Source organism: Clarias gariepinus, chromosome 3 (assembly GCF_024256425.1).
Source record: "Clarias gariepinus isolate MV-2021 ecotype Netherlands chromosome 3, CGAR_prim_01v2, whole genome shotgun sequence".
In the NCBI taxonomy this organism is placed as follows: Eukaryota; Metazoa; Chordata; class Actinopteri; order Siluriformes; family Clariidae; genus Clarias; species Clarias gariepinus.
This window is the reverse complement of record NC_071102.1, coordinates 28,285,564-28,311,117: the sequence shown is the minus strand read 5'-3', so window position 1 is coordinate 28,311,117 and position 25,554 is coordinate 28,285,564. Positions and strand designations below refer to the sequence as shown.

Genomic DNA, 25,554 nt, shown 5'->3' with positions numbered 1-25,554 from the left:
GAAACATCAATCAGCCTACACCACATGTTGTTGGATTGTGAAAAGAAACTAGAGTACATGGAGAAATCCCACCAACCATGCAAACTTTATGCACAACTGAAGTGAGATTTGACCTCTGACCATGGATGTGTGAGGTGACAGTGTTAACCATAGAGCTATTAGCCAATACTTTTAAAAACTTTTTACACTTAATGTATGTACTCATATAGCCATTAAGAATGCCTTTGTTAAAAGATTGAACATAATGTAATTATTTTTATTGGTGCTTTCCAAATGTGACACACATACTGTAATAGTTCTGCACTTAGTTCTTTCCATTTACATAATATTCCTATTTACAGAACATCCAATATATATTTCTTCTTCTTTGTCTTTCGGCTGCTCCCTTTCAGGGGTCGCCACATTCAATCAACTGCCTCCATCTAACCCTATCCTCTGCATCCTCTTCTCTCACACCAAGTAACTTTAAGTCCTCTCTCACTGCATCCATTAATCTCCTCTTTGGTCTTTCTCTAGACTTCCTGCCTGGCAGTTCCAACCTCAGCATCCTTCTCCCAATATATTCACAATCTCTCCTCGGAACATGTCCAAACCACCTCAATCTGGCCTCTCTGACTTTATCTCCAAAACATCTAACGTGGGTTGTCCCTCTGATAAACTCATTCTTGATCCTATCCATCCTTGTCACTCCCAAAGAGAACCTCAACATCTTCAGCTCTGCTACCTCCAACTCTGCCTCCTATCTTTTCTTCAGCGCCACTGTCTCTAAGCCGCAGAGCATTGCTGGTCTCACCACTGTCCTGTACACCTTTCCTTTCATTCTCGCTGATACTCTTTTATTGCACAACACACCTGACACTTTTCTCCACCCATTCCAACCTGCCTGTACCCGCCTCTTCACCTCCTTTCCACACTCTCCGTTGCTTTGGACCATTGACCCTAAGTACTTAAAGTTCTACACCTTCTTTACCTCTGCTCCCTGTAGCCTCACCGATCCTCTTGGGTCCCTCTCATTCACACACATGTACTCCGTCTTACTGCGGCTAACCTTCATTTCTCTGCTTTCCAGAGCATATCTTCACCTCTCCAAATTTTCTTCCACCTGTTCCCTGCTCTATATACAATATATATTTAATCATATTGTGGCGTGGGCGGGGCGGCGGCTGACGACCAGCATGCCTTGCGGGAATGTCGGTGTGTTCACCGTGATGGGGAAAGGTGTTTGGGTAAGTGGCTTCGGCCCTGTTGTGCTTGAGGGGGTGTGTGACGTGTGAAATGTGCTCCAGTTCAAGCTAGTGCTGAATTGGATGTAGGCTCCTGAGTGAAGGTGCTGCTCATGCCTTACATGCTGTGTGCTTAATAAAGTACTCCCAGCCATTGCATTGGGTAGCAAATAAGCTCACTCGTCTCTCCAGCATTCTTCCCGGCGTAAAAACGCTACAATATATAACTGTTATGAAAATGTATGTCACAGCAAGAAATTAAACTAAGAAGAAATGGTCAACCCAAGGTATTGCCCAAGTTATTCTTTTATAGTTTTGTAAAAATTGTAAATCCTCTATAACCTGCTAAACCTGGAGCATCTGGTTTACTGGCAGGAAAACATTAACCCCGACACAAGGTAATCACAACATGTGTTTAAACAAACCCATTTATTTTGCAACAGCATATTTTCAGTTGGTGTTTGATATTATCTGGAGGAGGATATGGTTGGACTATGTTAAGGCCATGTACACACATGCTCCAAAATTTAACAGCCCGTGAAAGATCTTTAATTTTCCTCGTACAACAAATAAATCAAACAAATTTTAAAAAAGGTATATAAGAATCCGATAGGCATAGTTACACTGTAGTTTAGTATTTTTTCGACAGAGGAATTTCTGACAAATATTTCTGGTCTTACAAGTAACCTTTATTTTTATTTGCATTATTTTATTCTTTTTTATGTATAAAAATTTGTTGTGCAAAACTGTGTAGTAATGTATCGTATATTAATGGCAGTCACAGTGAAGACTAATCCCTTACACCAGTCTTGAAAGCCCTATTTTAGTAAAATAGGGACTGAAGTAAAACTGTTAAGTCATTTCAGATAGAAAACAAATACACAGTTTATAGAATATTTTGCCATTCTTAGCATTACTAATGTCAAACTGAACAAAGACATTTGGGAGAAAGCAGAAGGAGCATCTCAGCTTTGTAGAGTTAATTTCGCTGTTGTTAACAGTGCGAATGCTGGAGAGCAGCCTTGATACTCTGTCTGCATTTTTATGGCTTGATACTCTGCCTGCATTTTATGGCTTCTATGCTAATGACTCACATTGACTGCTTTACTGTTATTAACATTATAGCGGCTATGTGGCCATGCTAATAGCAAATTAGCCCTTTTCTTTTTCAATTGTTTTAACATTCGAGAGCAGTAAAATAGGGAATAGATAGATAAGTGCAACTGTTAAGTCATTTCAGATAGCAAGCAAATACACACATTTTATGAAATATTTAGCATTACTAATGTACTGTAAAGTACTGTAACTATAACTAGTTAAAAGTGTTTCATAAAAAAAAAAAAGTAGTCATTGGCACGTTGTGGTAATATAAGAGGCATAAAACACTTCTGGATGTGGATTACACCATCTTTATTATTTTCCTACATCATGTTTGCATGTGCTCCCCATGCTCTGTGGGTTTCCTTTCGGTTTTCCAGTTTCCTCACACAGTTAATTGCCTGTGGTGTGTGAATAAGTTTGTGTGTGTGTATATATATATATATATATATATATATATATATATATATATATATATATGTATATATATATACAGTATATATATATATATATATATATATATATATATATATACGTCTTGAGTCTACATTTAAACTGGGAAACTGTGTCTGAGCCCCGAACACTGTCTGGAAGGCTATTCCAAAGCTTTGGAGCTAAATCTGAAAACGCCCTACCCCCTTTTGTAGATTTTAATATTCTGGGAACTACCAGAAGTTGGGAGTTTTGTGACCTTAAGGAACGTGGTGGATTGTAGTGTATCAGAAGTCTGGCTAGATATGTGGAAGCTAAACCATTTAAAGCTTTGTTTATAAGTAATACTATTTTGTAATTAATTCTAAACTGAACAGATAGCCAGTGCAGGGATGATAATATTTGGGTTATATGATTTTCTGGATCTAGTGAGAACCCTGGCGGCTGCATTTTGGACAAACTGTAGCTTGTTTATTAAGGATGCAGGACAACCACCTAGTAATGCATTACAATAGTCCAGTCTGGAGGTCATGAATTTATGAACTAGCTTTTCTGCATCACATATGGATAAGATGCTCCTAAGCTTGGCAATATTTCTAAGGTGGAAAAATACTTTTTTTGTGATATTGGAGATATGATTTTTAAAGGACAAGTCACTGTCTAATATTACGCCCAGGTCTTTTACTGTCGAGCTGGCAGTAACAGTACATCCTTCTAAGCGCAGGCTGAATTGTAAAAGCTGTTGTGTACTGTTTTTTGGCCCAATAAGTTATATCTCTGTTTTATCTAAATTAAGTAAAAGAAAGTTATCGGTCATCCAATTTTTTACATCCTGGACACATTCAGTTAGTCTAGACAACTTAGGTATTTCATCTGGTTTAGTTAAGATATATAATTGGGTTTTATCAGCATAACAATGGAAACTAATCCCATGTCTTCTAATGATGTAACCCAAGGGAAGCATGTATATTGAGAACAGCAGAAGTCCTAAAACTGACCCTAGTGGGACCCCATATTTCACTGGCATTACACCAGACAGTTCTCCATTTAGAGCTACAAAATAGTATCGATCAGACAGGTATGATTTAAACCATTCTAATGCCTGTGTAAAATGTACATGACCGTTCAAAAGTTTGGGGTCACTTGCAAATTTCTTTGTTTTTGTCTAGTGATTTATTTTTTACATTCTACAACAATACTGGGGATTTTAAAACTATAAAATAACACATATGAAATTAGGTAATTACATAAGAACAACAAAAACAGTCTTTTTGTAATAGTTCTTGCAAGAACATTATTGTCAAGTGCATTAGCAAAATCTCTCAAGCACCATAATAAAACTGGCTCTCATAAAGGCCATCCCAGGAGGGTGAGACCAAAACCTACCTCTGCCGCAAACGAGAAGTTTATTTAGAGCTATCAGCCTGAAAAATGACCAATTAACAGCACCTCAGATTAGAGGCGTTGTGCAGTCTTTACAGAGCATAAGTAGCAGACACATCTCACCATTAACTGTTCAAAGGATATTAATGCATTTTTTGGATGCTTTCAGCATTCCTTTACAATATAGAAAGAAATAAAAATCATGAATGATCATGGAGTTAGAAAGTGACCCCAAAGTTTTGAACGGTAGTGTACCTATAAAATAGCATTCTATATTTAAACCTGCACTCTATATATCCTGCATAGCCTGATCCTCCTTTAGCTTTGTGTACATTGCGCATTCACTCTGGCAGTGTACAGTATTAGCATTTATTTAATCTAATAATATTTATTTCCAGCCAAACTTGCATTAATTTTTAATCTTGCATTGATGATGGAAGAGTCGAAACATGCCATAAAGTCTTCTCCAGCCAGTCATAATCACTAAAGTAATTCTCACAATCAAAAAGTCTCTTAATTATTTGGTTTAGGTAATCCATAATTTATCATAACTACTGTGTATTCCACCTATATTTATTCTGCATATACTGTATCATACAGACATTTATATATGTACATATGTATATCACTTTGAGCATGTTATCAAGCATATCTTATCTACTATACAATGGTGACAAGTTATACTGTATATATTACCATATAAACTATATGCTTATTACCTAATCAGTCTCACCCCTGTACATATGAACTCATATGTATATGTACCCTCATTATTTATTATTGTAAATAAGCCACTTATGAACTTCTGTTTAGATGGTAACTGCATTACTTTTTTGACCAGAGAGTGTATATTCACTGTGTCTAATCCTCCGAGTATCCCATTGTTACCACCTGATTTGAGTAAAATTGCAACTTCATGTTTTAACCACATATCAACCCCATCATTTTATTTACGACAAAAACAACTGGTTTGTAATACTCCAGAACGGCCACTAGAGGGAATAATTACTGAGAAATTTTTTATTCTCTCAATCTAACACTTTATATAAAATACTAGATAGAAACACACTTTATAAATGTTGACATTTATAAAAGCATGCGATTCGTAACGGAAAATGTTGGAATGCAAAAGCGGTAAAAACAATAGGCCCTGATTTTGCTGTTGTTTGTGGTTTCGTGTTGACGGAGAGCTATATGCCTCCACATGAACTTTGCTCTAATTCGGAAGTGCGCATGCGCGGCGTAGCGGTCATCACGTTTTTTTTTGTTTTTTTTTTATAGTTATCGAAGGCATATCACAGATCTCAGAACAGGGCAACCTCTGTCACTACTTATACCACGAACTGCCCGGGATTGGACAGGCATTTAAACCAGGCTTTGTCTATAAAATGTGAAGCAGGGGGACTTAAGAGAAGACCCCCCTCCTTTCAACAGCTGGCCACTGGAAGGACAACAATGTCAAACTGAACAAAAACATTTGGGAGAAAGCAGAAGAAGCGTCTCAGCTTTGTGGAGTTAATTAAGTTGTTGTTAACAGTGCGCATGCTGGAGAGCAGCCTCGATACTCTGCCTGCATTTCTATGGCTAAGCAACTGCTAATGACTCTGCACGTTATCACTGCTTTACTCTTATTAACATTATAGCGGCTATGTGGCCATGCTAATAGCAAGTTAGCCCTTTTTTCTCCAACTGTTTTATCCTGCGAGCGCGCGCGCTGCTCATATACAGCATCAAGTCATTTAAACTTCAGCTGGATTTTCACTTCAGATTCAAAATGAAATTGGCTCATATTTTGCGGAACGCGTCGAGGTTTAACATACCGAAGCAAGTGGACAGGTTCTCTAAGTTCTCACCATCGCCGCTTTCAATGAAGCAGTTCATAGACTTCGGTAAGTTTTTTTTTTTTTTTTTTTAACAAATTAACTCAAAAGATCGAAGCTCGGGCCGCGCACGAGACTGCAGCGACGTCGCAAATAATCATAACAGTCGCGCGTGCACTGCCCTTGTCATGCATAAATGAGGAATCGTGGATTACGTGACGTCCGGGACACTGTGCTTCTGTGAAGTGCGGCGCAATCGTTCGATATAATTAACACAATTGTTGCTCTCGTGCATGCTTTGTTTATTTGTTTGTTTGTTTGTTTATTTGAATGAGCTTAGCGTTTGTTCCCTGAAGGAGATAAAAGTATCTGCTCACTGACAAATTTCGAGGCAGCACGTGCCCTTCTCAGAAAATACCCAAGGGTGTTAAGATTTCAAAGTTTCAAAGAATTACGTGGTGAACTTATTTTTCAAATGCATTGTGCCATCACAAGGTACAAACTTTCCAATTTTTTAATCCAATATTGAAATCAGGCCCATACCTGATTTTGATCCAAAACAGTCATGCTGTTGCTAATCAAACTCTGTGGGGGTAGTGCATTGACAAGCATTGCTACTTTACAGTTGCAGATACAATATACTGATCTTGGACTGCCGTTTGTCTGGGACTGTGTATGTTTTCCAAAATTGTATATTCTCTACTTTCTTTCTTCGCACTACCCAATGCCGATATATGTATCAGCTATCGAGCCCTGACCTCAATGAATATATTAAGAGTGAACCTAAGGCCTCATTGCCCAACATTATTAAAAAAGTGGAATCAATTTTGAAATCAATTCAGCATCTTAGGCCAGGATACATGCTGTTATAAAACAGCAGCTCTAATAATAGCCGAATATAACCCCGCTCCCCCCCCAAAAAATTTTTTTTTTAGATTTTTACAATACATATTAATGCATTCATTGTAATACAGCACATTTTTTTTAAATATAGTAAAAGGTAATCCACCGACTTTAATGGCAGATGTGCCATTTAATCTATGTCTAATAATAAACATTTAAATGAGATTTTAAATGAGGCAAAGAAAAACATATAATTGTTGATTTGATGTTTTCTTTGCGGAAAGAGCATATTTAGGAGAAGTGTTATTCCTTAGTTATTCCAGTGTTATTGCATTGTAACAGTAACAGCTGAAGCTGTAACTTGATATTTACACTATGTTAATGTGTTCAAGTGAAAGTACATTGTGTCGTGCATGTTCTCCACAACAAGCTACATTGCTGTGTATATTAGTGTGTAAAACACCTGTTTGGTTTTTTTTGTTCTCTCAGGATCAGCTAATGCCTGTGAGAAGACCTCTTTCATATTCCTCCGTCAGGAGATTCCAGTCAGATTGGCTAACATCATGAAAGAGATAGACCTTCTCCCTGACAAGCTCATCGGGACTCCTTCCGTGCAGCTTCTACACAGCTGGTAGGTTCACCTGTGTTCAGTGGCTATCTGTGCTCTAATATAGTACTGGCAAATAAAGTAAATTGAGCTGGTGGCCTGCAATATTGTGGACATGACTGTGTCCAGATTACTAAAGACTCTCCATTAATCATCTTCTTTCATGTGCAGTACACACTGTGTCCATGTGACCTACATGAAAAGAAGTTCTCTTCAAGATTTATGTGATCAGGTTTTATCAGTGTGATAAAAAATTATTTCATTACTTATTTGTGGTGGTCTGGGAAAATCTGTGGGATAACAATGAGCTAAGATTTGGGGAAAGCTGTCTAAGCTGTCTTACTGCAAAGACCAAACACACTATTAAAAACTGTTGTTTTACCATGAAGTGTAAAATTTTAATAGCTATGTAAGTGTGAAGTGTGATTTACCCACATGGGAATGTCTTGTTTTGATCAAGTTGTAGCACAGCTTTACACTGTTACAGTATGGCTGGGCAGATTATCAATCATTTAAGGAATATGTATATATTTTGAAATAAAATATAAGATGAGACAATACTTTGCAGCCACACTCCAACTCTCTATCTGCATCTAGGTTAGAAATTAGTTTTGCCTGGTTTAATATGGTACCATGCTAGTGTGACATTGAAAAGTCATATATATATATGTAGTTTTATTAGAATATATAATATATTCTAATAAAACTACAGTACTTTATTTTGATCCAAGGCGGTTTTAATAAAAACTGGTTGTGACAACTCATATTTGACTGAACATTTAACCCAATTTATATAAAAACAAGAAGAAAAAAACAGATATATGTTTTGTGTCACCATTCAGCCTAAAAAAAAGGTTGTCCCATATCACCCACTCCTACGCACAGTAGAGGACTGGTCATAGTGTATAGCTTAAATATAACTTAAGCAGTTCTTTTTGTAATCAACTATCATCTATCAAAACATTATGTACAAATCAGATCAAAGTACTTACCCCCTCAGTACTGATGACATCAAACAAAGTTCAAAATATGTTTAAATAACCTAAGGTTATGATAACTATGCAAAAAGTATTCCCAACCCACCACACAAACACTAGTCATAATAGTGGAATGTTTTGTGGAAGTGAGCATTTTCTAATGTTTCTTATAATTTAAGTCCCCTTCCTCTCTAGCTAGACTTGTACTTGTCATTTAACGCACATAGATGTTAGAAGTTAGATGACGGCTAATGAACTGAGAGTATGATCAACAGTATGTTTAAGGAAGCTTTTTGTCAATACACACTGTGGAACCAAACGAAACAGCCATATAGTCGTATCCAATGTCATTTAGGGTTCTTTTAGTTCCGTGTAATAGGTTATATAGAGACTTTGATTATTACATGGTACAGTCGTGGCCAAAAGTTTTGAGAATTACATAAATATTGGAAAATGAACGAGTTGCTGCTTAAGTTTTTATAATAGCTATTTGCATATACTCCAAAATGTTATGAAGAGTGATCAGATGAATTGCATAGTCCTTCTTTGCCATGAAAATTAACTTAATCCCAAAAAAACCTTTCCACTGCATTTCATTGCTGTCATTGAAGGACCTTCTAAAATCATTTCAGTAATCGTTTTGTTAACTCAGGTGAGAATGTTGACGAGCACAAGGCTGGAGAACATTATGTCAGGCTGATTGGGTTAGAATGGCAGACTTGACATGTTAAAAGGAGGGTGAAGCTTGAAATAATTGTTTTTCCATTGTTAACCATGGTGACCTGCAAAGAAACACGTGCAGCCATCATTGCGTTGCATAAAAATGGCTTTACAGGCAAGGATATTGTGGCTACTAAGATTGCACCTAAATCAACAATTTATAGGATCATCAAGAACTTCAAGGAAGGAGGTTTAATTCTTGTTAAGAAGGCTTCAGGATGTCCAAGGAAGTCCAGCAAGCGCCAGGATCGTCTCCTAAAAAGGATTTTGCTGCAGGATCGGAGTGCCCCCAGTGCAGAGCTTGCTTAGGAATGGCAGCAGGCAGGTGTGAGCGCATCTGCACGCACAGTGGGGCGAAGACTTTTGAAAGATGGCCTGGTGTCAAGAAGGGCAGCAAAGAAGCCACTTCTCTCCAAAAAAACCATCAGGGACAGATCTTCTGCAGAAAGTATGGTGAATGGACTGCTGAGGCCCGGGGCAAAGTCATATTCTCAGATGAAGCCTCTTTCCGATTGTTTGGGGCATCTGGAAAAAGGCTTGTCCGGAGAAGAAAAGGTGAGCGCTACCATCAGTCCTGTGTCATGCCTACAGTTTGGTGAAGAATAATGCATATTCCAGCATGATGGAGCACCGTGCCATAAGGCAAAAGTGATAACTAAGTGGCTCGGGTACCAAAACGTTTAAATTTTAGGGTCCATGGCCTGGAATCTCCCCAGATCTTAAGCCCATTGAGAACTTGTGGTCAATCCTCAAGAGGCGGGTGGAAAAACAAAAACCCACTAATTCTGACAAACTCCAAGAAGTGATAATAAAAGAATGGGTTGCTATCGGTCAGGATTTGGTCCAGAAGTTGATTGAGAGCATGCCCAGTCGATTTGCAGAGGTCCTAAAAAAAAGGGCCAACACTGCAAATACTGACTCTTTGCATAAATGTCATGTAATTGTCGATAAAAGCCTTTGAAACATATGAAGTGCTTGTAATTATATATCAGTCCATCCCAGAAACAACTGAAACAAAGATCTAAAAGCAGTTTAGCAGCAAACTTTGTGAAAACTAATATTTGTGTCATTCTCAAAACTTTTGGCCACGACTATAAATTACAAAAAGTTAGGGATACAAATCACATGCAATCTTACATAAATTTGAATGTATTTATAAAGTCTTTTTTTTGCACTAGGCTACCTCTGGACTTGTTCATATAATTTCAAATATTAGTCAGTATTAGTCATTTTTACTTTTTCATTTCAACTTATAGCCAGAATTCCTATATCTGTAAAGGTGCTTTGTAATAATGTTAGTTTGTAAAATAACTATACAAATAACATGCAAATGATTGATAATTGAATTGAATTAGACACAGCATGGTGTCCTAATGTAAAAACTTAATTCCATAAACATAATATTTAATGAACTCTTTATGGAGGTTTGCTTATACCCAAGACATTTATGGGCCATTTATGGACATTATACAATTGAACACTCATGCACAGGTGCACTCACCCTGGGCATTTCTATTTCATTTCATTTTGCACACGTTTGCACATTGCACATTTATGGTCATTATATTGTCAAATTCAAGCATATTTGCACACTCCCCGGACATTTCTATTTAAATTCTATGTCAATTTTTTTTACACCAGTTTCCATATTTTTCATATTTGTACAGCCATTGTCTATATTTTGTACAGCTAAGTTTCCTTAAAATATTTTCTATATTTTAGATTCTTAATTTTTTTTATACAGTTAAGTTTTTCTATATTTTATTCTTATTCTATTCCAGGATTTATTTCTTATTGATAATCTTGATTTTAAGGTCATGAGTGTATGTGACAAATAAAATTTGAATTTGAACTCATAAAGTCTTTTATTATTCAACTTTCTGTATCAGATGAGTAGGTAGACATGCTGAGATTGTAAGTACTGTACACTCACATAATAAGGCAAAAATATGCACCTGTAAGTGTTTCATTTAATGCTGATTAGTTGAAACAGTATGTGTTGTCTTTGCAGTTTCGAAGTCAGGATGCACAGGGTCAAAGAACATGTCAATATTCAGCTTTTATATTACGCTAGCGTCTTTAAATCTGGTAACTAAGTGCTTACGGCATTGGACTTTTGATTAGGAGGTCATGGGTTTATATTCATTTTAATCCTACTCAGCTATAAAATGAGATAAATGGAAGTCACTCGGTGCATCTGTTAAATGCCCTAAATGTAAACTTAGATTGTCCTGTTAGTACTTTTAGTAGGGTATGCAGTTGACATCACACTACTGTATGTACCTCACAGACAAGGATTCCTTTTTTGTGCCTGTATTGTTGGCGTTGTTGTTCATTGCTACACATGCAGTAGGACATGTTTCCAACAACAAGGGCCAACAAGTGTCAAGGCTTCAGGTGTTTAGAGTGAATCTTCGGTGTGAAATTCTTGGGAGTACAGTATTTCAAAAATGAGTGTGTCAAACTTTCTAGGATTTATAAGGAATTACATCGTAACCAGCAGATGAACTTATTATATTTTAATCCAAACAGGCTCAAGGACACAGCAAGGTCAAATGTGTGTAATAGTTTAAAAGCTTTCTTCCTATTGAAGTAGCTTATATTTTAGGTAATATTTCTGGTGTACATTTAAGTAATAGTAGGGACTAGGATTGTTGGTGGTAAAAGCATTCCTACTGACACCATTGGCACAGCATTCCACTTGTTTACAGTTGGAAATTGGAGGTTTAGTCTTTGGTTTATTGACATTGCAAATTGGCTGTAAATCTGCATTTGATGTGAAATTAAACAAATCATAAAAAGTATTAAGACGAGCTCGATACATACAGACACCTTTTCAAGTTATAAAGTGAAATAATAATTATATGATTATATACTAAAGAAACATATTTCAGCTGATAATTGGCAGGCATTGAATGAAAACTTCAACAAGTGACCCCTTGGTGCTCTATACAACTTCACAAATATTAGACACTGTTGGCAGATAAGTTTCAATTTCTTTGTTAGATTTTTTTTTTTTTTTTTTCAAAATAGTTGTGCATTTTATTTAAACTCTAACTCTGTAAATTTGTTCAGTCATTCATTTTCAGTTACCATTTTAGTTCAGTCATGGTTGCAGTGGAGTCTATCCACAGAGTACTATGTGCAAGGTGGAAACACACAGCTGTCCATTATGAGTCACAATACAAATATTTATTTACTCACTTTCAGTTGTTCACACCTAGGCGAAATTAAGTGGAAACAGTCCAACTACCAGAATGATTATGGAAGATGGGAGGAAACCCACACAGACATGTAGTGAACATGCAAATCTCTTACAGGGTAGTTTTCCTACCATAAACGTAAATTGCATTGGTAGCCTTTTGGAAGCTTAATGTAAGCTCCACGCACTTCCAAGAATAAAAGTAAAGAAAATGAAGGCAACGTTATTTAACCTAAAATACAAGGATAAATAAGGTTTAAATTATACAGTAATTTGGCATAAAGAATGTGCAAGTTATTTTTAAGATGAAAATGAAAATGAAAGCTTTTAGTTTTGTACAGTTGATGCTTGTGGTTTAGATGGCTTGGACTCAGCGTTAAGTAAAGGACAGTTAAGAGTTCTCGCCAGCTCGGAAACAGGAATGCTTAGTGAAGCATGAATGCCGTGGTTTGGCAAAGAAAGGGTGCCATGTCATGACTGTTGTTTTGCTTGTCGGCTTCGTTGAATCAGATTTCCCAAAATTACATTCCATTTATGGACTGTCACAAGTCAAAGCCAGGTTTTTTTTGTTACACAACCTACAGTTTCTGTTGACATTGCTGCTCTTCCAAAAAAAAAAAAATTAAGTTATCTAAAACAGTTTATTTACAATAAAAAAGATTTAGTTTTTCCTGATCAGTTGATGTTTGGAACATTTTGTACAATAAATCTCAGCAGCGCTATACAACAACAGAAACACAGTGGTCATTTGTTTTATTACTTTGGTCCTGTGTAATATGCAAATTCTGCAAGTTCTAAGCAGTATATGGTTTGTTTTCAATATAGGCTAGTAAGCGCACAACATTCATGGTACTAGCGAGAAAGTGTTTTTTTTGCTTTGTGCTATGATGTTTTTGAGAGGAACGTTTTGCTGTACCTTGTCCAGAACAGTACATCAGAAACCATGACGGGAATCTACAGTAGTCTAACTATAAAAAGCCATAGCTTAAGCTATTTTCTCACCAGCAAACCTGGCAACAGAGAATATTATATTGTTGCACAGATAACTTATATAACAGCTTGCTCAGCAGACATATTCTGATGATTATGATATATACATAAACATGTATACATATTGTCTTACACATTTCAAACTCATTTACCTAATTCTCTTTTTCATTCTATAAAGCTGTTTTGAGACATTGACCACTGTTAAAGGTTTTATACAGTGGTACATCGGCATATGAATTTAAACTGCTTCGGAGACGAGTTCCTAAGGCGAAATTTTTGCATCGAAATGCATTTTCCCATAGAAAATAATGTAAATGCAAATAATCTGTTTCAGCCACTCAAAAAATATTACCAATTTCCAACAATATAATTATATTTTTGCATATAAAAACAATCAAAACATTTAGAAAAAAAGTGTAAATTGAGTCAAACATGAAATAAATAGACATTAAATCTCACTTAACCTTAATTTATGATTACTTTTGGCACTGGCTGCTTTAAAAACGAAACTGAAAGTTATTTTTGCTGCTGTCTTTGCTAACATTCTTGTGGTGCATGGTCTCATGGTGCAATGTCTTCACTTATAACTGAACCTCCCCAACCCCCCCCAAAAAAATGCCTCACTGATGTGTACCAGTTTTGAACGGCTCGCAGACGTGCACATAATTTTGTCAGCATTCAGTTCAGTCGCTCATATGCCGAGAAATGGTTTGTATACCGAGACAACTTTTCGCTTTTTGAATCTTAAGGCAAAAATCTTAAAATTCTGAAAACTGAACTGAATTGGCTGGTCATTCTAAGTATGAAGCAAGATAAATGACCGTAAGGCATTTTTAGTAGCTTTTTGTGAGCACAACAATGTTTTGCATTATTTTAGTGAGTCGGCATGTTGGTGCAGCAGATAGCATTCAGGGCCCACAGCTTCAAGTTTACAGTTTGATTGTGAACTCACATGTTCACATGGGTTTTTCCAGGTTCTCTGGTTCTTCTCATACCAGAAAAGCATCCTGATACTGTAGGTGGATTGATGATTGAGACCTAGTCCACACATACCGTACACACATTTTTAACAATAATTTTTTCCCTTCATTCTTTAAAAAAACATTGCAAAAAACATGATGTGAAGAGAATTCCAAAACAACAGGCAGTAACATAGCACTAAGCATAAAGCCTTATGCTGAAAAATGAATCCTGAAAAATGTTCTCACCGAGTTCACTTCCTGACATCAAACAGGTTGAGCAAGCCAGTACCACAGTTCCTGTCCACACATCAACATGGAAAACTGAGTTTCTAAATGTCTTCATCCTGGATCAAGTTTTCCAAAATTTCAGATTTTAGTAAACTAAAATGGAGGTTGCATTTAGAAAAAGCACAGAAAAAAAACAGTTTTTAAAGACACCCATTTTATGTGTTTTCAAGTCCTTAAGCAACTTGATTCAATTAATTGTTATTTATACACAGTAGCGCTTTTAACAATGGTCATTGTCTTAAAGCAGCCGAACAAAATGAAAAGAAAATGTATGGAAGTGAGTAAAAAAAATATGTGTTTAGATAATAATGAGATTGTCACTGATAAACAAGCCAAGGGTGTCGGCGATGGTAGCACGGAAAAACTCCTTGAGATGGCAATAGGAAAAAACCTTGAGTGGAACCAGACTCAACAGGCAACCCATCCTCTACATCGGTATGAACATTTGTGCATGATGCCCAGAGTGTGTTTCCACATCACAGCCAGAGTTTCCAGAACAGTCTCTGGATCCATGGAGGACAAAGTGCTTACTTAAGATGAATGTAAACATTGATTATTTAAAATGACACATTCTCACTCACACACACACAAAGCTTTAACTTACACATTGTTGGAATCGTTATACAGTGAAACCTCGGATTGCAAGTAACCTGGTTTGCGAGTGTTTCGCATGACCAGCAAAGATTTTTAATAAATTTTGACTTGAAAAACAAACAAGTCTTGGTTTACGAGTACTGAGTATCATGTATCACGCATACGCTTCTTGTTTTGACGCAGAGTGTCACGTGATCACAACTGAGCTGATGTTTTTTCTGTCTCTTGCACTGTGGAAGTGTGGGTAATCGTCTCCCCTGCTCGGTCTTAGTGCGCGTCTCTCACTGGTATAATCAACATCTGCGCACGTGTGTACTGTTTACTATAACACTGTGACCATGTGTGTGCGTGCAAAACATATTTTATTTTGTGTTTGTATGTGTGTACTGTATTATAACACACGTGTGTACGCGTGTAAAGCAAAAGAAAGACTTATTAGAGAGGTTAAAGATCCATTTTCTTCCTCTCTGTCGTTATGTGTGCGCGCACATGTAATTTGACACCATGCCCCTTCACACTCTCGACTTTACACCCCTCCTACCCCCTCTCAGCTTCACACACACACACACACACACACACACACACACTCTGCTCTACACAGAAACACTGCTCTGTCGCGATTCTTTTCAAAGGTTAAGTGCAGGTTTATTTGTTTGTTTGTTTTACTTTACAGCAATAATTCCGATAGTATGTGCACACACGAGTGTCATTAGTGATGTTTCTTGCTAATTTTTCAGACAAAACAGTCTTTCTGTTAATGTGTGTGTGTGTGTGTGTGTGTGTGTGTGAAATAAGAGAGGAGAAAGGTTTACTGTGTAAGATGAGAAGGGGGGAGATGGAAGGGGCTGATTCCTCCTGTCCTCTTACTTTAGATTTACACACTATCAACCTTACACCCCTCCTACCCCCTTTAAGCTTCACACATACACAAACACACACACAAACACATACACACACAGCACCTGCACATATAAACAGAAAAACTTATCTGTTCGGATTTATTTTAAAGTGCAGGTCAAGTTGTTTTATTACTTTATATTTTGTATTCATAATTTTTTTATGTATTTATTTTTTTGGACTGTGGAACAAATCATTTGAGCGTACATTATTTCTTATGGGAAAACTTGCTTTGATTTATGAGTGGTTTGGAATATGAGCCCACTTTCTGAATGAATTGTGCTCGTAATCCAAGGTTCCAATGTAGTTTGTTTAAACTCTCTTACTAAGCAGATGTTCTTTTTACACCAGGTATACACAGAGTCTGATGGAGCTTGTGGACTTCCTGGAAAAAGATCCTGAAGATAAAAACGTTTTAGGAAAGTGAGTTTGTGTATTTCCCAAATGTTTTTTACCAGGAATCTGTTGGTGCTTTCACACTGATTAACTTGTTTGACTTGCTGAGTTTCAGTTAGAGTGAAATCAATAAATATGGTTTGTTTGCTTTGAATTGGTTTCCCCCAAAGAGGTACAAACAACATTGTTGGGAATGATGCATGCAAGTTCACGTGAAAGCACCCGGTGATCATGTAACAGCTTGTTTCTGACTTGAATGCTCAATCAGGTTCACAGAGGCACTGATCAACGTGAGGAATAGACACAATAATGTGGTTCCCACCATGGCGCAAGGAGTGCTGGAGTACAAGGAGGCTTTTGGCGTGGATCCGGTGACCAATCAGAATGTCCAGTATTTCCTAGACCGCTTCTACACGAGCCGTATCTCAACGCGTATGCTCATTAACCAGCATAGTAAGTAATCAATATAAGCTTTAGATCCCCATACATTTCTTGTTAAGTCTTTATTTTTCAAACATTGTAGATGTCCTTTTTGATAACTATATATTAAATATTTTAAGTGTTTAAAAAATATTCTCATAGCTTTATTATATATAAATGAAGCTGTGTATTTATAAAAATAAGCATTTTTTGTATTTATTACTCTGTCTAGGAATATTATGAAAAATGCATGGCCCTAACACTTTTTTACTGTTCTTTGATCTGTACCAGTTTACATAGTATGTGTCAATATTAAAGACCTTGTCAACAACACACATGCAATTGTCTGTTTACTTACAGCACTTATCTTCAGTGGGAGCACAAACCCAGCTCATCCAAAGCATATTGGCAGTATTGACCCAAACTGTGATGTAGTTGAGGTGGTAAAAGGTAATGAGCCATATTCTGCTGTAAAATCATAAACATGAGTTTCGGATTTACTGTATGTTATTTGTTGTAGAGAAGAGCAGTTTATAAAGGCATCAGCCATAAAGTAAAAGTGCCATTAGTAGAGTAAGTAGTGAGTTTTCTGATAAGATATTGTATCATGTAGATAAATTTAAAGGTTTAAACATATTAATGATTTGTAATAGAAAACAAAAACAAATGTACAATTTTACGAAAAGAAAATATAAAAGAACATAATACGGTGGAACCTCGGATTGCAAGTAATACGGTTTGCGTTTTAGATTTTTAATAAATTTTGTCTTGGAAAACGAACAAGTCTTGGTTTACGAGTACCGAGTATCATGTATCACGTACGCGCTTCTTGTTTTGATGCCGAGTGCACAAACGGAAACACTTTTCTGTTGAGATTTATTTGTATTTTTTTAAAGGTAAAATGCAGGTTATTATTATTTTTTTTTACTTTATATTTTGTGTTAATTATTTTTATGTATTTATTTTTTGGGCTGTGGAATGAATAATTTAAGTTTTCATTATTTCTTATGGAAAAATTTAATTTGGTTTACCAGTGTTTTGAAATACGAGTCCGCTTCCAGAACGAATTATGCTCGTAATCCAAGGTTCCACTGTACATACAAAAATAGATGTGGTTGTGCGGCAAAAATACAAACAAAACATAAGAGGAAAAAGACAGAAATAAGTACATAATGCAGCACATAGGAAAGAAAAAGATTAGCATGCAAAAGCATAAGAGAGGAAGGAAGTTTTAGAAACATCTAAGTCATAAGTATAAATGCTAAAGTGTTATAAAAGACTACTGCAAATATAAAATGATATAAAACAAATTTAAAACATACAAAACACAAATTATTAATTATTAGTAATTACAAATTATGTTTGTATATGAAATATTAGGAACACCCTTTATCCATAGCATTACCATTGCTCACCAACTGTTAGGCAGATCATGGACTCCCCATGCTTATGTACAAATAGGCAAAAAAAAAGTCAGTGCTGGCCCCAGTAGAAAGGGTACCAAAACACCTAGTGAACCACAGCCTGCTGCGCATGCGGTCCGTCAGGTAAAGAATCCAAAGCCACGGACCCAGCCTCCAAACTTTTGATCCCAATCCAATCGAATACCCATAAAAGTCTGGATCCATAGGCATTTTTCCTTATATAAAATGTGTAATTTTCATAATACGTTTCCTGATAGTTTTTCTTATTTAGCATATACAAGTGCTGAGAAGACAGAGACTGTCAAGTGAGCATTTGCTATAATTTATACTTTTAAATAAATTTTTACTGATGAGTCCAGACTTTTGGGTCACCCTGGAGATTGGGTCATTTTGTACTACACTTGACAGTAGTCTGAGAACAAATAATAAACAATTTTAACGGGGGGGGGACTTGTAACAGTTTATAACCAATGAATATTTAAGTGGCTACAGCATATTAAAAATGGATAATGGAAATAGTTTTACACTATTATTAACATTTAAATATTTACATTATAAATGTGTATATTTCACTTTAATTGTTATAATGGTTTCATGTTTTATTTCTCTGATGTTGCAGATGCTTTTGAAAGCTCCAGGATGCTTTGTGATCAGTATTACCTAATGTCTCCAGAAGTGGAGATCGAACAAGTGAATTGTGAGTTTCTCTCCATCCAGTCTTTCTTTTTATGTGCCGTGCATGATGAATACTCCCAGGTTGTAATGATTCCGTTAACATTACCTTGTTTAGTAAACATGGTTTCTGCACTTAAAGAGAGGCTGATACACACACCAGTTCTACTTACATCACTTCTGGCACATTGTATAGGATATCTTTTCTTGTTTGTGTTTAATGTTTACAATTTTTTTCATGTAATTTTTTTTTACAGCATTGTATTTCCATATTGTAGTTTATTAATATGAGCCATAATGTTTGACATACTGTCGTGCAGCTTGATAAGAAGAGCCTGAATAACCTTTGCCTTGTGTTTATTGAGAAATACATCAATCTGCCATCAGTAGAGTTTAGCCCTCTTGTCCTAATAGAATAAACAGCATGAGTGTTTCGAGAAGGTTGAGGCTCAAAGGGCAAAATGTCCAGAAGCCAGTCAGCATTACTGCTAATAGGTTACAAATTAGACACCATGCCTAAGTTATGACTAAGTACAGAGATGCAGACACAAACATCTTTTGTGTACAACTTGGGAAATAAATCAGTCGAATCCAGATGAGTTTACATTTTTATGCACACAGCATGGCATATATTGTTTGTAGTTTTTACATTTTCTTTCTGTTTCTATTTCATTGCAGCTAAAAACCCCAGTGAACCCATTAATATAGTCTATGTGCCATCTCATCTTTATCATATACTCTTTGAGCTATTTAAGGTACAGTACTTTCAGATTTTTCTCTTAGAATTAAGTGTGTGTCTTTGGTCTCATTTACTAGAAGTCAAAGGTTTGACCCCAACTTACTGGCATGTGTGATTACAAGCATTTTACCCCAATCAGCCATAGCATTTAATCGACCTGCTTGATATTGTGTTGGTCCCACTTGCACTTACAAGAATGCTGTGACCTGTCAAGACATGGACTCCACAAGACCTCTAAATTGGTACTGTGGTATCTTGTACCAAGAGGGTTAGCAACAGATACTTTTATGTTTTTCACATAAGCGACACATGCACACAGCCATCCACATGATGTAAAAGTAAACATGATTCATTAGACAAGGGCCACTTTCTTCCATTGCTACATAGTCAGGTTCTTTTGCCCATGTGGTGATAGTGGTGTGGCTGATCTGTGTCTATCAGTGGATTACCAGTTCAGGGCATTCGAACAGCATTTAAGTTACTTGTCTTAGTGAAAGTCAAGAATTAGAATACAAATTTCTCTTGATACAGTATTTGAATTGTATGTCATTTCATTCACCTTTGGTCTGACCCCTGATGAGAAAGCTAAAGAATATAATCGCTTTCACAAGGGGTTATAGTCTGCTTCATTTGCAATTCCCACCAATGTTTAAGCATGTTTACTTTTTACACCATTACATCCTTTTGAAATTGCTTCAACAGAATGCAATGAGAGCAACTGTAGAAACCCATGAGAACAGCACATATCTTCCACCAATTAAAGTTCGAGTTTCTCTTGGATATGAAGACCTGACCATAAAGGCGAGTTTTCCCCCTTACTCCTCCGCTTGGTGTGTTTAAAGAATGCTGTAGGTAATTACATCATTTAAAGTCCTGATTTAAAACAAGCCTGATTGGTATATTTATAGATGTCGGACAGAGGAGGAGGCGTGCCTTTGAGGAAGATTGAACGCCTTTTTAGTTATATGTATACTACAGCACCAAGCCCTGTGACAGACAATGCTCGCAATGCGCCACTGGTAAGACAGAGCCGATTTGCTTGATTACATTTAAATGATACTGAATTTTTACAGTTGAGTACAAAGGTTTGCATAAGAATACCTTAATTAATTCGACTGGCTGAAAAATTAGTTTGTTACAGTTCATTTTTCTACTTCTGACCAGTTTTAACAGCACTGTCGAATGCTTCACATATAAAGTATAAACCCACCAGATTACCTGTGTTCTTAACAGTCACTAAGTGTAAACTGTGTGTTAATAGACATTGGCTAGGTTGTAATTCAGCAAAGGTACACTCAGTTCAGTCAGTCATTTACCCTGGGTTCAATGTCTGGGTTTGTGCAGGCTGGCTTTGGTTATGGCCTTCCCATCTCACGCCTCTATGCCAGGTATTTCCAGGGAGACCTGCAACTTTACTCGATGGAGGGATATGGCACATCAGCTGTCATTTACTTGAAGGTATATTGTAATTATATACATTTTACATTGACACACACTAAACTCTTTTTACGCCTGTGCTAATGTAATATATGTCCAGTACCAGTCAAAAGTTAGGAAACAACTTCTAATTCAGTGGTATTTCCTGATTTTTTTTTTTTTTTTTTGCTTCGTAAAACAAGGACAAAGGGATCCAAATCTAATCCAATTGCCTTCACAAGGTGTTATAATTATTTGCTCCTTAGATCCAAATAAAAATAGTTTGCAATGGTAATTGGTTTTATGGAATGGTATAGTATTTGTATGATGACAACTGTCCCAAAAATAAACCTAATTGTTTTGTTTTCTGCCCATCTATCTTTCTGTCCTACTCTACATGGTTTCTAGGCGTTATCTTCTGAATCTGTGGAGAGACTGCCGGTTTTCAACAGGTCAGCCTTAAGACATTACCAGACATGCATTGAAGCAGATGACTGGAGCATCCCGAGCAGTGAACCAAAAAAACTGGGAAAGTATGATTACAGTGAGCCAGACGTAAGAACTGAAAACAGGTTAAATGATGGAATATAATAGGATATATCCTACAAGGCTAACAAAATTGCCTCAGGATATAATTTTCATTTATATACATTTCAGTTTTAGAATTGCTGGTTTCACATTATACAGTGAAAAGGGCATTTTATTAAACTCACCGTATGCCTCATTTTATTCCTCTATTTTCAGGATATAAGCTAATTTCCTTTAAATTATCTATTCCGTGTAATAAAAATGAAAAAATATTTTATTTTATAAATGTTGTTCCTCCCTGGTAATATGGGATATTTGTGTAGGACAATATTTGGAATTATGACTAAAAAAACATTTGACATTCAAACTCTCTTTAAGGGGGGGTCCAAGTTTATCCTATGTCTGTGTCTAATGCCCTCAAAATAAGCATAGAAATAACAGAAATAGCATCATAATATTTGTTGACCATAGGGCATTTGTGGCTTGGCGTTAGGCTTCTTGCTTGCCTATGCAGAAGGAATAGTAGATAGAAAAAAGTTGCCTGGATAAAAATGGAAGAGTTACATCTGGAAGAGTATCTGATGTAAAACCTTGTGCCAAAATTAAAATGTGGAGGAACATAAACAATAAACTGTGACAACTTCTAATTAATGAACTTTGCTGACCCAGAGGAAGCCCACTAGAGGTGGCTTTAAGTTATAGCCACCTCTAACCCTGCATTGTAGTTAAACTTGTGTACTTGAAAACAAATCACCATCAGCAATTACCATCAAGGACATGTCCCTGGCTAGAACCAGTATCAGTCTCTATCAGTATATTAGTCTTCACCTAAATTATAAATCACCTAAATTAATAATTTTGGATTCCAATTATCAAAGTGCTGTTGGATGCACAGTAATTTGAAGCTAGTAGGAACTACTGAAAAATCTGACAAATTCTAAAACTGTCTATCATGAGAGCCCCAGACAACAATGTATGTAAGCAGAAAACATTAAAAAAAATCCACTGTTGCAGACTGTTTTAAGGAGAAATGCATTTTTTTATTATTTCATGAGAAATTATAGCAATGTGTCAGATGTTAGGTTACCTTGTGAATAAAATGGTACACATGCTTTTAGATTTTGTTTAACACTCCATTACATGACTGTGTTCACATTACAAGATTTAAATGGAAAATATATTTTTTGCCTGGTATATTGTGGCCATATTTTCTACAATCTAACTAGACAACAAATGTGCACCTGAGATCCAACTTATTGAAATCACATTTGGCACTGTTTGATCACCCAAAACAGATTTCATGTAGGTTATTTTCCTTCCATTTGATGCTGTTCTCTGACCACGCATTCCCACCAGTTACAGTGCATATGTCAGATCTAGAGCTCTCGCTTAACACTAGTCCTAGAAGTCACATCTATATCAAGCATGGCATACACCACCAAGTTTGTTGCTGTTTGTGCCACATGTATTAAGAAGCAAAAAATGGAATAATATAAAACACAATGCATGGCAAAATCGCTATTTTGAAAGCCTTCTTTCTAGCCAGGGTCTTACAGACCCAGTTGTTTTACATACATACTTTATGGCGCATTGACATTGCTGGCTTTTTAATCGAATGCTTTACAGCTGACCATCTGTTTTTTTGTAGCAAACTTCCAGAGCAACTAATATTTGCACTTAAAGCTTGTGTTGCATGTTTATTTATTTAATCGCTACTGCATGGGAATATTATATCACAAATACTGTATGCATTTTTCCATGATGTACTTGCTTATTACAATGCTTTGGACATTGATTTTGAAAATGTGCAAATACATCTAATTTGAGGGCTGAGGTCTGTTCATGTTAAGGACAGATATGCAACACTTAGCAACATGAATGTAAATCAGTAAAGAGGAGAGACTGGATCTGGGCTGATTTGAGAAAATTTAAATGGAACAATAAAGCTTGTAATGTGAATTAAATTGCTGTAAATGTGACGTAAACAACTTCCATGAGTCGTGTACAGTGTCAATTTAGAAGCCATAATGAATGCTTTATATATGCAATCTAAAAAAAGAACAAGTCTGAATAACAGTATACCGCATGCCCAATGTTTGCTTTTACCAGATCATCGGAAAAAAAATCTTTTTTCTCTCTCTCTTTTTTAATGTCTTGACAATTGAGCAGTGTAAATCATGTCACAGAGCAGAAACATATAGTATAGGGGCCTTACTTTGTATTGCTGGTGTTTGCAGTGAAAATGTGCAACAACATAAAGTTTGTGTTTAAATGTTGTGGCTGATAAATGCCTTGTATGGTCACCGTGGCCAAATACTGTATATACAGTATTATACCATTTTAATTTACCAGGTTTTAAGGTTTTTCACCCTAAGAATAACCTTCTATGTCCTTTTTGTGAATTTTGAAATTCCAACTTGTGAATTTTAACACTGTAACAACTGAAGTACCTGTATGTTATTTTCTTTTATATAGATTTTTTTTTCTTCAGAAATAACTTTTGTTTCTAATTGCATGATCTCAGGATAAAGGAAAGTATGCTTTACTTTTTATTTCTTTGAATTCCAAGTGTGATGTGTATGCTTTAACAGGGGTATATCTTTAACTGTAAAAAACATTGGGTCATTTTAAAGCATTTGCAGAGGAAGTATCTGTTTTTCACCCCCAAGCCAATTCAATTGCTGTAATCACTTAGTCATGTTAGCAGGAAACATTTCGCTTTGTAATGTTCAGCTGGTTTGTCATGCTAGATGTTTTTTTTTTTTGTACACAGTGGATGCTTTCAGCATCAGACGTTGATTTTTGCACACTTCAGTGTGACATTAGTTTTACCTCACCAGCGCTATTTATAGTCATGTGAATGTGACATAGGGGCAGGGACCGTAACTGTCAACAGCAAATTATCTACAGGATTACTTCCTGTTCTGTAAACCACTCGACCACATTTTGCACCTGCAGCGCTTTAGGACTTTGCTAAAGATACCATTTTTGTCAATGAAAATATTAAATCATACAATTAACGAAGAAAATATGATTGTGATATCTTATTTGTGTGTTGAAATTTAACCAAAAAGCTGCAGTATATGCTGTAATTTATATGGATTCGCTGTAGGAGGTGAAATCAATGGTTAAAATAGTTAAAGATATAATAGTTGTAGCCAAAATGTGACCTTCATTTTATAGACTTTAACCCCAATTTCACCTCCTGCTGTTTCTGCTTTTTGCATTGCTTGCATAGCTGACAAGGAAGATAAAGCACCCTGTTTCACTAGATGCCACTGGTGAAGCCTAGAGGAACACAAATAAAACAAAATGCAATGTGCATGAAAATAAATAATCAGCAATAGTCTTTATTAATGGTTTCAGTGTTGTGTTTTTTTCTCAAACTTTTTGCTGTGTCATCCTTCCACACATCCTTCCCCTTCATGCCTGTTTCAAAAGTGGAGATGGTTTCCTGGCACGGAAGTATAGTATATGGCCAGTGTATAGTCCTGGAGCTCAGGCACGTACCCAGAACAGTATGTTCTTTATTTTCTACCCATCTTGAACACTCATGTTGCCAAACTAAAATCACATTTAGAAAACACACAGGGCTGTTCCTGGAGTCACTCCATGACCCTTCACCTAGTAACACCAAACTGCAATATTTCTATTTGTAAGTTGTCATATTAATGGTTCCAGTGTTATACTGCATGTTTGCTGTTAAACTTTTTTGCTGTGTCATTCTTCCACACATCCTTTCCCTCCATGTCTGTTTCGAAAACAGAACTGTTTTTCTGGCATGCATCTAGTACGTATACTGTAGTGCTGGAGCCCAGACACGTACCGGGAATACCGTTCTTTATTGTCTTCAGTTCTCCTGCCTTACCCGTCATTAACACTCATGTGGCCACACCACAATCTCATTCAGGAATCACACAGCT

The 25,554-nt window shown here is 36.3% G+C and overlaps 2 protein-coding genes across 3 annotated transcripts in view; one reads left to right on the top strand and one right to left on the bottom strand.

Annotated features, from left to right (window-relative positions):
- Positions 1–8,791, bottom strand: part of LOC128519395 (cytoplasmic dynein 1 intermediate chain 1) — a 70,797-nt gene extending 62,006 nt beyond the window's left edge. Inside the window, exon 1 of the mRNA XM_053493114.1 lies at positions 8,399–8,791. The gene's annotated coding sequence lies outside the window, so the exon portion shown is untranslated. The remainder of the gene's footprint in view (positions 1–8,398) is intronic.
- Positions 5,432–24,988, top strand: pdk4 (pyruvate dehydrogenase kinase, isozyme 4). Of its 2 annotated transcripts, XM_053493118.1 has the most exons (11): positions 5,432–6,025; positions 7,289–7,430; positions 16,388–16,459; positions 16,701–16,885; positions 17,213–17,302; positions 18,896–18,973; positions 19,627–19,703; positions 20,390–20,488; positions 20,596–20,706; positions 21,032–21,145; positions 21,512–24,988. In XM_053493118.1, the coding sequence occupies exons 1-11, from the start codon at positions 5,911–5,913 to the stop codon at positions 21,692–21,694; spliced, it is 1,266 nt and encodes a 421-aa protein (XP_053349093.1). In that variant the 5' UTR covers positions 5,432–5,910; the 3' UTR covers positions 21,695–24,988. The 2 variants fall into 2 exon arrangements, with proteins under 2 accessions (XP_053349093.1, XP_053349094.1); XM_053493119.1 differs by lacking the exon at positions 16,388–16,459.
- Positions 24,989–25,554: the final 566 nt, after the last annotated feature.